A 13,031-nucleotide genomic window follows, 5' to 3' on the forward strand; every position below is an offset into this window, starting at 1 on the left:
ATTAGGCTCTAAGTATGATGGAGAGAGATCAGCCTCTGTGGCGGAGCTGACAGGCTCAAAGTGGAGCAGAGTGTAAGGCTCTGATTTTAAATTCTACAGCTGTGAAACATCTTTGTATCTTAGTGTGTGTATTCAAATTAAAATCACAAAGTTGTTTTTGGGGTTTTTTTTGGGACCACATGTCATTCGCTGTATTTTCATGACAGTTTGAGTTGTGCTCAGATAGAGGGTCCTTTGAATCATAGTCTTTGTGTTAAATGTAAATCAGGTTGAGTCCGGGTTTTTTTTCTGATCGTCGAGGGAGTAAGAGATGCTCCTCCACAGCAGGTTCACATATTCAAACAGGACAAGAAGGACAATGGGCAAACATATAACATTTGATTTTCCAAGGTTGATTTGCTGTTCATTTGGTGCCTGTTTTGGCCTCATGTCGATTACCTATATTGGGTTATATTTGAAAATTGGATTCTTTATTGCGTCCCCCCGGCCTCTTCTTCTCTGTTCAACTTGCTTCAAAGCTATTTTCAAAAGTAAACTTGGTGCGTACGTGGAGTACCAAACAGGAAGCTAGTAGACATGGCGGGGAGTCGAGGAAACACGCGGCTCTCCTGGCTTTTGTCAAAGGAGGAAAAAACTGTGCGAGAATGCCTCTTTGATGCGTCCTTGTGTTTGCACCACGATGGAGTGGAGAGGACTGAATGTGACGCTGCCCTTCAGATCCTCCTGTGGGAACCTTCACTAGCTCACCTACGGAAACCTTTAATGATTTTTTCTCTCTCTCTTCTAGCTTATGGAAGGCTTTTATTGTACAGTGTTGTGAGACTGAACAGCATATCTGAAAAAAACTACTTCAGATTAAGGTCCACATACTCCCAAATGACCGACGTGCTATTTTTATTGTCCCTGAAATCCGCGTCTTGTCCAACTAAAGCCATGTCAGAAATTAAAGAGCGTGTGGAGCAGGCTTTTGTGATTGGTTAGCGTTACCTGTCCACGAGCACCAACCCGCTTCTGATTGGTGAGCTTGGCAGGGTCGGAGGGAGACGGCGTGTATATGTAAATTAGTTGACGCCACAGCTCCTGGGTCAATCAGAAGGAGCACTGCCAAAAAAAAAACGCAGCTTTGGTGCGTTTTTTGAAATGGCGATTTCGATCAGAAAACCATAAATCGTTCAGCCTTACTTCAAAGCATATTTGACATTTTTATTTAGCTGTTATATCAGTAGATGATTTAAAATATTACAGCCTGATAAGAGGAAAAATGTTTTCTGTTCAGACAGCTGAACCCAGCGAATATCTGATATTATCATTCTCATCCAAAATCTCAAATATTACTACTATTATTTCTATGATTTCAGGCCAAACGTAATTAATGAAATAAAAATAGAGACACAATAATAAGTTAATAAGACTACTAATAGATGAAGCATGACAGAGACTTTGGGATAACACTTGTTGTGTACTGGTGCATGTACTACATTAGCTCTTCTGCCAGCATGTCACAGTGGAAACATACACATAACAGCAGCAGCATCACCTCCTCGGTCATTTCAATGCGTTTGATATTCAGGAGGACGCACTAAAAGAACCACACATGTTGCTGTCATTCCTCCTCGAGCAGCTGATAATCCCCCAGACGTAAAGTCGTCTTGTTTTTTGCCGCTCACATTCCTGAGCACGTCAGAGGAACAGCATGTTTTAATATGCTGATGTGCTTAATCAGATAGTCAAACAGATGTTGATTTTCAGAGTTATTAGAGTCCTTTGAGGTGACAATGACTCGAGTCTTTTCTGCTATGTGGAGGATAAATAAAGCTTTGAGAGCTAACAGGCGCTCAGGGAGCTGCTTTCAAGCTCCTGCAGGGTTCCGAGCGGCTCAAATTGAGGAGCTGATGAAAACTTCTTCGGTGCGGAGGATTGAAGCTGAGGCTGAATGGCCGGCTCACTGAGTGTTTGTTCTCGGTATTAATGCTTTGTTTGGCCGCAGCAGCTAATAATAGCAGCACAGAGACACAGCAGAGTGTTCTCACAAGGTCACACCTCACTAGAATCTCAATGAACCTCCATCAGCAGCTTCACACATGGACACACAGACGTGTCCCTGCCTGCAGCTGCTCGGGCTGTTTGTTAGACTCCAAGTGCTTTTATATACAATATTAAACATCCAGTATTCACTTTTCCATTCAGAGCTAGAGGAGGGAATTGATGCCAATCAACTGAGAACTTTAGGGAAGCAACTTGATCAGAATAAAGTAAACTGTGAATTCACTCTGCATAACTTGAAGAACAGTCAAATTCAGTTCAGAAGCTAGATATAACAAACTAAAGACAGGCTTATGCAGTAAATCTACCTGTAATGTAATCCTCATCATATTGTACATGATCTCATATTATTCATTGTGAATAATTAATGAATAAAGCCTTTCATTCAAATGATTGACGGCTCTAGTTTCAACTGTGAAATGTTCCATCCCTGGAGCTAACATCAGCTAGCATGCTGCTGTTGTCAGATATGTACTTACTGTAGGAGGACAGAGTGACTCATATGAACAAGCTGACTTCAAACGTAAAAGAAAAAACATTCCCCTACAATATGTGTTCTATCTCTGAATGAACAACTGACTGTTCAATTTTAATTCAAGGTTCGAATGTTTTATCTGTCACTTCCTCATACAGGATGCTCAGTGAAATGTTTTTGTGGCATGTACTGTACTTCTCTGCTCAACTGAAGTAAAAATACAAACAGATAAAACACAGTGCAATGTGGTAGAATAAAACCCAGTAAAGGGTTTAAACAATGTGCAATAGTTATGAATGACTGAAGACATTGTCATCATAAAGACAGGAAGTCACAGCCTCATTGACTTCACTTTAAGATGATTCCCAACAGGCTCTGAGCTTCTTCTTCTTTTTTTTTTAATACTAACACTGAAAGTAAGTACTTCAGCTTTGTGTGCATTTTTATATAAATACTGACAGTTTCAAATGTTGAATACCGCCCGGGGAATTTCAATGGAACCACAGCTGTTCTTTAAGCTACATCTGAAGCTCCTGTGTTACTGTAAAACTTTTCAGCTTTCAGAAACCATCCACCTATTAATGCAGCTCAGCTATATATATATATATATATATATATATAGTAGTAGTAGTAGTAGTAGTAGTAGTAGTAGTAGTTAATTATATGTGTACATGTCGAAATACTCACAAGCTGGGGAGAAAACAATGGTCCCTTCTAAACATCGTACAAGCAAACACTTGAGCTAAAAAAAACAACAAGTAACCATTACTGTAAACATCCTTCAGAGGTATAACTCCTAACCTTTCAAAGTTTTGTAGCTTGGTTAGTGTACAAAGTGATCAGTTATTTGGCTCCTCCCCCCTCTACAGAATATGCAGATAGAGGAAGAACGTCTCTGATGGCCGACAGAGGTGACTGAACACAGCAGAGATCTTCAACACTCTGCACAGCCCCGCTGACAACAAGGATTTATGTCAGTACTCGTGATCCTCGGTGTTACCGAGCGTCATGGATACACACTGAGTGAAGAAGAGTGTGAAGCAGCAGAATGCGACCCTGAAAATAACTCCAACTCTTTTTATCAATCACCTTATTGTGTGCATGAATAAATCAGATTAAGACATTGATTAAAGTGACGTATCCAAGTTTTCAGAATTTCATTGGATACAGCATGTCATCAGCATGCCATTGCCTCGGTACATCAGAGACATCAGAACAGGAGAATGCACTTTCAATGACGAGCTGGAAGCCTTTTATATATGCAGAAAAAGCGTTGGGCTCATATTCATATGAACTGAAGAGAACACAGAGAAGCATCGCACACACACACACACACACACACACACACTCTTCATAGATGATGAGATTATTTTCTGGGTTAGCGTTTGTTCTGATGAACGCTGGTTGTGTGTATGCGAGTGTGTCACTGCCGTGTCTATGTTGAGAGATGTTATGATAACAGACTGCGGGGGGGGGGGGGGGGGTGTCAAACAGCACTGCTGGTCCAAAAAACATAATGATTCTTTCCTGCCTAGCTAAACTTGATCCCAGTGCCTGCAGCTACACACTTCCTACGTATTGACTTTTTCTTCGAGGAGCCTCAAAAAAAAAAAACCCAAGGGTCCACTTTCACTTTTACACCCCCCCCCCCCCCCCCCCCCCCCCCCCACACACACACACACACACACCTCATGTTATTTTTCCCTCAGAGGTGGCTCTGAGTAAAGTAGAAGAAGCAGCAGTGGATGTAAATGTAGTTCTGATAGCTTTCCCTGATACTTACAGCCACACATTCTTCTTTTTCCATGTTGTCTGCACATGTGAGAAGCATGCTGGCACACACACACACGCACAGCACACACACACACACACACACGTATTGCAACTTCTGTCACTTCTTCTCACACTGCGCAGAGTCCCATGATCAGAACAGTGCAGCAGCAGCTGAAGAGTCCAACCAGCTAAACAAAGTGAGTCTAGTGAAAGCTGTTCCAGTTGTCTGGCCAGAGAGCCTGGTGATCACTGTTTGTTTTCACAGGTAATCCAATATCCAAACTGACACTGTATGAATTAGGGTCCTGTTTCCTGTGAAAAATACAGCCCACTTCTCATAACCGTGGCAAACAGGTTCAACCATAAAAATCTAATTGGCTCAATTGACCTCGCATGCTCCACCTGCAATTATCACAGATTGTCAGCAGATGCCTCTTATTTCAGGGAACACATGGAGCCGTGTTTGACCTGAACCCGGTTTGTGTCGACAAGAGGGGGCCGGTATGCTCTGCAGCCCCGAGACCACTCTGATGAGAAGGGCCACATAGTCCAACACAGAGGCTACAAATGCTGAATTTCATTTCAGCCTAACCCGAAGGGTCCGATGGGGCCAGAAACAGAACCGCCTCAGTACGTCAGGGGCCGAGACCATCATGGTATGAGACCTTTAGGGGCCCAGAGTTAATTCAAAACACTGCTGCCAGGCTTTGAAAGGCATCGCAAGAGAAATGACTACATTACACCTGTCCTTGTTCCCCTAAGCAGCTGCCTATGAACTTTTTAACATTTTAAAATCTTATTTTTTAGTTTTTGAAGCTGTACAAGGCATTAGCAGTTATTAATTTTTTTTTTTGTTTTTTTGTTTTTGGCTCTTGTTTACCTGATCATTTGTTTTTATTGTGGCGTCACTTTTTTTTTTTTTTTTTTAAGATTTCTTTTTGGGCCTTTATTACTGTAGAGACAGGACCGTGGGTAGAATCAGACATCAAGGAGAGAGATGGGGGGGCGAACAACATACGGGACAGGAGCCACAGGTCGTCCACCTGGAGGACGACAGCCTTTGCACATTTTTACCTTTTATAGTCAAGTTTTAGTCGACCAAAAGTTGTCGGTCGAGTTTGAACAAAACCGTCTTCCCCTCCTCATAAATAATTCAGTTAGCCTAAGACAGGTATGAAAAATTGGTATTAAGAAAACAGGTTACACAAGTTATTTTTCTAAACTCATTACCACGTGAAAAGTCTTAAACACTTAAAACAATCCAATTAAAATACGTAACAAAGCAGCTGTAAAACATTGTAATCTAACAGGTTACATCATTACTGTAAGCCCAGCAGAGCTACAGAGTAATCATGGTTTTTTTTATACATTTGAAAAAGTGCAGCCTTCTAAGGTCAGTGATAATTTCAACCTGGGGGAGATGGATTTAAAAAAAAACACCCCTACAATTTGAGTCCCATTGTGTCTCATTAACGACAACGAAACATCATGTTTTTATAATTAAAGATTAATTAATCGCCTGACAGTTACTCATCTTAGTCATGGGACAAGGTAACTCAAAGAATGATTCAGGTCCCGTGGTTTTACAAACTCAGCAGCATTGCGGTCGTACACTGATACTTTCGTATCAGCGTGAACACGGACCAGAACCTGAGCCAGAGCAGCAGGCGGGGTCCAGATGGGCAGTACAAGGTCACTGAGTGGTGCCTCAGCTGCCCTGTGGTAATGGAGCTCCCTTTCTCATTGATCACTTCCAATAGTGCTATTTGGAAATGATCATTTGTGCTGTCCCTCAGTAAACAGGATTAGCTCAATTAATCACATTTACAGATTAGTTTGTCCTCTCTTATTGATCAGCCCCTCTATGCTGCTGAATGATCAATGCAAACACGCTTATGCACCCAAAATCCTGTTTCAAAAATGAGCATTGACGGCAGAGATAATCTTTTAATCTGAGATATTTTAATCCGGGAAGTGAGAGGGTTTGGGTTTGGAGGATAAATGGCTTTCAGGAAAATGATATTTTCACTGATGGCATCAAACAAGGCCACTTGATTGGTTACATTATGCATAAAAAAAACATCTGTACAAGCTTTCCTCTTTGCATCTGTAAATATGTCAGTGAAGTCAGATGCAGCCAGAAATGAGTTCATGCTAACATGTAGCAGCAGAGTCTCCTCTGTTCTCTCTCTGTGGGCCTTGTTTCTTTGACATGCACACATCTTATTATCACATGTCATCCTCTCACAGATGACTCTGCTGGGGAGGGTCTTTGTCCTCCTGACCCCAAGTATCTGAGGGGGTGACCCCCTGTGGCTTAGCTGCCCCCGTAAAACAAAGAGTCCTGTGCGAGGATTTAGAGGCTCACGCTCGACGTCAGGACAACAGTGACCCCCTTTTTTTTTCTCTCTCTGATGATTGAGCTACTTTGTCTGTCTTTGTTCTGCTGTTGTCTGAACGAATGGAAGACGACGGTGGCATTGATCAAAAGAGATCTCAGCAGTCAGTGAAACATTACAGAGGATGCACACTGTCTCTGCTATCACTGTCCTGTCCAGTTAATTCAGCTTCGATGTAGCTTTGGGAATAAGTTCAACTCCAATTTAAATTTAGAATAAAATCTAAAAATGATGCCGTCACCGCCTCGTTCCTTTTTTCTCCGTTTGCTTCTTTGACCTTTATCGTTCCACAATCAACGCAATTCTGTTATTACGCCATGAGGCTCATAAATGACGTAGCACAGCTAAGAGAAGATGCAGAATCGCATCAGCAGAAACCACAGAACGATTTAAACAGCATCAGAAGTTTCTTTGATAAGATAAGACGTCTCGCCACAGTCGGCGCCTCGAAGGAAGGGCGGACAGCGGGTTTCATCGTCTCTCTCTGATCCCCTTCAGTACTGGCGTTCCATCACTCGCAGTACCTACACAGTGGTTTGTGAGGAGATATACTGTGCGATCTTCGATGCTGAAAAGGCTTTCCTTGAAATGTGGTTCATGTTAAAGTTGAAGGTTAGGTAATGAAACAAATGGACGATTTGATGTCCTGGTCGCCAAGACGTCAAAACATGAAGTCCTTCTTAAAGTATTTGTGCCCCGACATTATTCAGATTTCTACAAGAAACACAATGTCATGTTGTGTCAATCTCTTACTCCAAAATTGGATACCGTTTTTTTTTTTTTGGGGGGGGGGGGGTACAGTTTCTGATTTTCTGGGTTATTTCGCATCCATCCATCCCTGTGGAAGTGAGAGCAGGCGTGTCTACCTCAAACATACTCCCAACCTCTGCTTAGGATCAATTGATTTATGGAAATTGGTGGTTTTAATGTTTTGTTCCATTATAGCGAGCAGCGTATCAGAGTGGACCACTGACATACATTTGAAGGGGATGGCGATAATTCTGCATGCCCTTTATCAACGGTTGAAACTCTCGACGCAAAAGAACCAAAAACATCTTTTCTCTTTTTTTGTCAAAGGTTTCTGTGTGTAATGTTTTTCTTATCGAATTAAGGATTTAAAAAAAACACATCTGTAAAATACAGACTCAGGGTGCAAAGGCCTAAAGTCAGAGCTGTGTGTGGAATATCGACCAACCAACGAATTCGTGAGGCGGGTTTTCTTTTTTTTCTTTTCCAGATTTAAAGTTTTTCCTTTTTACGTGTTTTTACAGTCACACACATCTGGCTGACTTCTATGAATACATTACAGTTATTTAAAAAAACAATGGACAGGCCTTATTAAAACATTACAAAGTTGTGTTTTTTAAATGAATCTTTTGGACTTTATTTCAGATGGAAACATGTAAGAGGACAGATAGAAGTCAAAACAATGGCCACTGCCATGAAGATTGAGTCTATATGGAGCTTCAGTTAACTCTTAATATATGCGTTGTGTTTATATTTGCTCCAGTGGTGAACATAAAGAATGGTTCTCATTTAGGATTATACATTTTTTAAAAATCAATGGCTTTTGAACATCAAAGCAGTTTTTTCTTGTTGTAGGAATCTGTGTATTGTCCCAGCCTCACACTTTATACTTCAAGTGTTTTTATTCTTCAGTACAATTGATTCAGACATGTGATTAGCCCCCCTGAGCTCAGAGTGTTACTCTGATTAACACTTTGACAGATCTCTTACAAGCTCTGTGGGACTGATCTCACACTGCATTACTGCTGACTAGCTTTGCATCACAATAGAAGAAATACTGCACTCTTTTCCTCTGCTCATTATACGTTAGCAGAGCGAAGGGACAGCCGTATATCAGCTTCATTCACTCTTACCATAGTCAGCTGTTATAATCATACTTGATCTGTTGTGTCTATGTTTTTATATAGCTGCTTGTATACAGGAGGTATTTCTCTTTGCTTCACAGTTTATCGACGGATGTAACATTTTATCGTGATAAATCGATTCAAAGGTGTCATGGTTCACATTGGGACCAGAAAAATGCGATAATATGGTGAGCATCAGCAGCTGTAGAGCAACATTTAAAAAAATGAGGAAGCAGCGTCGTCATTTAAATGGGAGGTGTGGAAGCATTTTGGCTTCTTCAAGACAGAAACGGAAAGAGGTGAGAAGATAACAGGCAAATATTGCAAGAAGACGGGGAAGTGCACACATAGCACAACCAACATGATGCAGCATTTAATCAACAGCTCAATGACGAGCTGGGTTCAAATGAAATGCGCTCGCAGTGAGAATGATTGTGAAGCCGGTTCTAATGCCTCTGTGTTCCTCTCATCCTCCCGCAGGCTCGGTCTGAAATCACCCAAAGATGTGGGCTTAATTGCAGTCGCTGCTCGACAGAGTCAGGGCAGAGGTGAGAACCAGTACACATACCTCTAATGTTTGACCTGAACCCGCTTCCTCATGTCACTTTGTATGTATGATGCATACACTCTTAAAATACGACACACTGACCAGAACCAAATAAGTTTCATCTTTTTTCCTGCTCAGTTTGAACCTCACAAAAAAAAAAAAAAAAGATTTTTGGAAAACCACCTGAAAAAACATAAACGTCACCGTGGTCCTGTTGAAGACACTTGACAGCGTTCAACAGTAATTGTGTATATTAAATGTGAATTATCATATTCATTTACAATTGGAGTAAAGGTGTTAAATTTGCAGGGATTATTTCCTGTATTCATCCTTCACTGATTTTCACTTGATTAATAAAGCTTAACATGCTGTGAAGAGTTCAGAACTGATGGTGGAACAGTCTCAGTTCAATACTGATGGCTCTATATTAAAACCAGACAATCAGCTTCATAACTGTCTGTTTCTGAGTATTTTATTGAATGATAATCACTCTGTATCACTTTCAAATGAAATAGCTTTACAGTAAGTGCCAAAATAATAAGAAGAAAGATTATTATATTTGCTTTGAGTTCACACTCGTGCGAGGGTTTTTAAGCTGGTTATGAATGGGACTGAAGGTAACACGGACTCATCTGTATTAAAGTCATCACAATACCAGAATCCTAAACAAATCAAAATCAAATGTTATCGATACTTTTTTCAAAACCATGGCAACAATTTTTTTTTTTTGACAGTGCAACTTATCTCCCCACTTATATTAATGGACTCTTGCTTTGTTTACTGCAGGACGAGGCAAGAATGCCTGGCTAAGCCCTTTGGGGTGTGCCATGTTCACTCTGAGGGTCCAGGTGGACCTGAGCACCAGACTCGGACAGAGGATCCCCTTCCTCCAGCACCTGGCTGCTCTGGCTGTGGTGGAGGCTGTTTGCACACTTCCTGGATATGAGGTAACAGCCTACGTCATTTTCTGTACCAGTTTATATCAGGCCCTGATTTGACCTTGTACTGTCATCCATCCATGTGATCATATAACATGTGGACAGTACTTGTGTATGAGCCTTCACGTAAACAATGCATCACTACTGATCATTTGGGATCGGTTCTCACTTTCCTGTTTCAAGTGCAAATCTATCGAGAGCCTCATTCAGCTTTATTAGAAATCCACATTCTAAACATTCAACAATGACAGGCAGATCACAGTTTGATCTACGCCACCTCTTTGTTTTCTAATCAGTGCATTGTGTTGTGCATTTAAATTGTTGAAAAATAGAAGCATTACAGAGAATGATGCTGCATGTGCATTATTACTGTGCATCATATTAACAGGACATTGACTTGAGGGTGAAGTGGCCCAATGACATCTACTACAGTAACCTGATGAAGCTGGGGGGCGTCCTGGTGACGTCCACCATGATTGGATCCACCTTTCATCTGCTCGTAGGTAAATATACACAAGCCTTTTTGAGCAGAGATTTTCTTTTTGAGATGACATGTATTGCATGTATTTGTCTTACAGCCTGGTTAAAAAAACGATAAGAGGTCTGAATAGCTGATGGCTTTATCAGCCCACATTATAACACTCGCTAACACTAGCCACCGAGACTGTTTCTAGCGACATTCAATAGAACGGCACCACTGTTAGCTTTACCTTTCATCCAACCAACCGCTTTCTCCTCAACCCTCCCCTCATTGGCTGGATTTGTTTGACCTTACAGACCCGTCTACTGAAACTTTCAACTCAAATAATAATTGGACAAATGTCTTTAATGACATCATTTAGAAAAACATCCTTCAGTTGAAATCTGTTTCAGCATGTCCATGTATTATTAAACATGAACTTCAGTTTTATATCCATGTTGTCTTAATCTGTTCATGATGGATTAATGTTGGGAGTGGGACTTTGTAGACAATGCAACAGCCGTAAGGTTTTTATACCTGCGAGCCTGCAGGTTGCTAAGATAACATTTGTTTTGACTTGGTGTTATACAGATAAAGATTTGATTGATTCATGATTTCTAGGTGTCCCCTCGAGGTCTGTGAGCAGTAAAAACGAGTCTGTCCCTTGTTGTCTCTGCAGGCTGTGGGTTCAACGTGACCAACAGTAACCCCACAGTGTGCATTAACGATCTGATCCAGCGTCACAACAGCGAGCACGGCAGCAGTCTGCAGCCGCTTAGCTCTCCCCAGCTCATCGCCCGCTCTGTCACTTGCCTGGAAAGCCTCATCAGCAGCTTCCAGGAAGGGGGGCCAGATGCCGTGCTGCCCACATACTACAGGAGGTGGATCCACAGGTCAGCCCCTTAAAGACCCCCGCCCCTCTGTGGATTCAGGATTATTCTCTTTTACAACCAGAAACTTAATTCAGCATCTGTATGCAGTCTGTGAGTCCCAGTCCAGATTCTGGATCAGTTCAGTGTAGTTAGTAGGCCACTCCTTAGTAGGCCTACACATTATGAGAAGCATATGACAGTGTGAAATAACATTGTTCAATATACACTACTGGTGGAAATTTAAAAGGAAAACACTACATTATTAAATCATTATAAACCAAAAAAATCAATGGTACTTCATGCATGAAGCTCATGTTGCATTATAGAATCTATCTTTCCCATTTTTTTATACTGAGCAGTTTAAAATATAACACTCAGGTCACAAGTGAATTTTGCTTTAACATTTGAAGCCAAAAAAGACTTAAAGAGTTTTAAACCTAAATCAAAAACATAACACATCAGCCAAACCTTAAAGTTCTATGATTAATAGTATAAAGTAATGTAAAGTCTGTAATGCACTCTTTGATGCATCTCATGGTTCCATGAAAGTTTTTACAGGCTTACAATTTAGGCGTACCTTTTGTTTTTTGAGCTCATGAATTATTCATTTTTGTCAGAACCTAAAGACAATTTCGACCAGAATCCGGAGAGAGGAGAGGAAGCGAAGGGAACCAGTGAGGGAAACTTTCATGCTTAAGCTATTGTGCTGCCAACGATGTCTCCTGAAGCAGCCTGTAATATATAATGATGATGACTATTTTTGTCCTTCCTCTTCTTCTGCTCATATTTAGCTAAAACTGACATCAGTGACTGAGACCGTGTCCCTCATTTAGTAGATTTCCCCCAGAAAGTATTGTGCGTTTGTTTTCATATTTGATTTCCTATCGTCTCCTGGAGCCCACATTCACCTCCCTCTCTATGCTCTGTCCTCAGCGAAACTAAGGTACGTCTGTGGAGCGAAGATGGGCTGGAGGCGGACGTAGTGGGACTGGACCAGAATGGATTCCTGCAGGTGCACAGTAAGGAGCAAGGCCTGGTCTCTGTGGAGCCTGATGGGAACTCCTTCGATATGCTGAGGAACCTGGTGGTCATGAAGCAGCGTTAGGACCAAAACCCTGCAACAAAACGGACTCTTCTAGTTGATGTAAATACACGTGTTATGGGTTTACAGTGAGGAGAGATGGCTTTAAAGGCAGCTACATGCAGAGATATCTTCCTCAGTGATGTCAGGGTAGCATCACTATGGTGGGACCACAGATTAGACATTTTATCTAACAGCCTGTAATTATAAAACATTCATCCTGATGTGACATGAGAACTGAGCACACTGCAGATCTTTATGTTATAAAAATAAAGATTTACCAAGAAACGTGTCATTCACTTCTTTAAACTTCCATACTGTAAGTTTAAGGAGCATGTCCACACTTGACTGGTTTGGCCCTAACTTGCTCAGTGACATATGAAGGGGTGCCATGAAGCAAGTGTGTACACACACACGCCAAAAAAAGAATAGAATTTATTTACCCTTTCTGTATGAACTAGTCTCGACCACTGTAACTACAAACATTGTGATTCTTAATTTTGTAATTAAAAAAAAAAAAAAGTTAAAGTAACATGGCAAACATGTAGGTTCAAAAGTCCCAATTTTAATTT

The 13,031-nt window shown here is 41.2% G+C and overlaps 1 protein-coding gene across 2 annotated transcripts in view; it reads left to right on the top strand.

The window, feature by feature from the left end:
* hlcs (holocarboxylase synthetase (biotin-(proprionyl-CoA-carboxylase (ATP-hydrolysing)) ligase)) overlaps window positions 1-12,747 on the top strand; it is a 26,369-nt gene extending 13,622 nt beyond the window's left edge. For both annotated transcript variants that reach the window (XM_079355330.1, XM_079355329.1), the window contains 5 exons: window positions 9,042-9,109; window positions 9,895-10,055; window positions 10,435-10,549; window positions 11,186-11,399; window positions 12,312-12,747. In XM_079355330.1, the coding sequence (XP_079211456.1) occupies window positions 9,042-9,109; window positions 9,895-10,055; window positions 10,435-10,549; window positions 11,186-11,399; window positions 12,312-12,483 (730 nt within the window). In that variant the 3' untranslated portion in view covers window positions 12,484-12,747. The remainder of the gene's footprint in view (window positions 1-9,041; window positions 9,110-9,894; window positions 10,056-10,434; window positions 10,550-11,185; window positions 11,400-12,311) is intronic.
* The last annotated feature ends 284 nt before the right edge of the window (window positions 12,748-13,031 follow it).

This window comes from Symphodus melops (assembly GCF_947650265.1).
Source record: "Symphodus melops genome assembly, chromosome: 11".
NCBI classification, from domain to species: domain Eukaryota; kingdom Metazoa; phylum Chordata; class Actinopteri; order Labriformes; family Labridae; genus Symphodus; species Symphodus melops.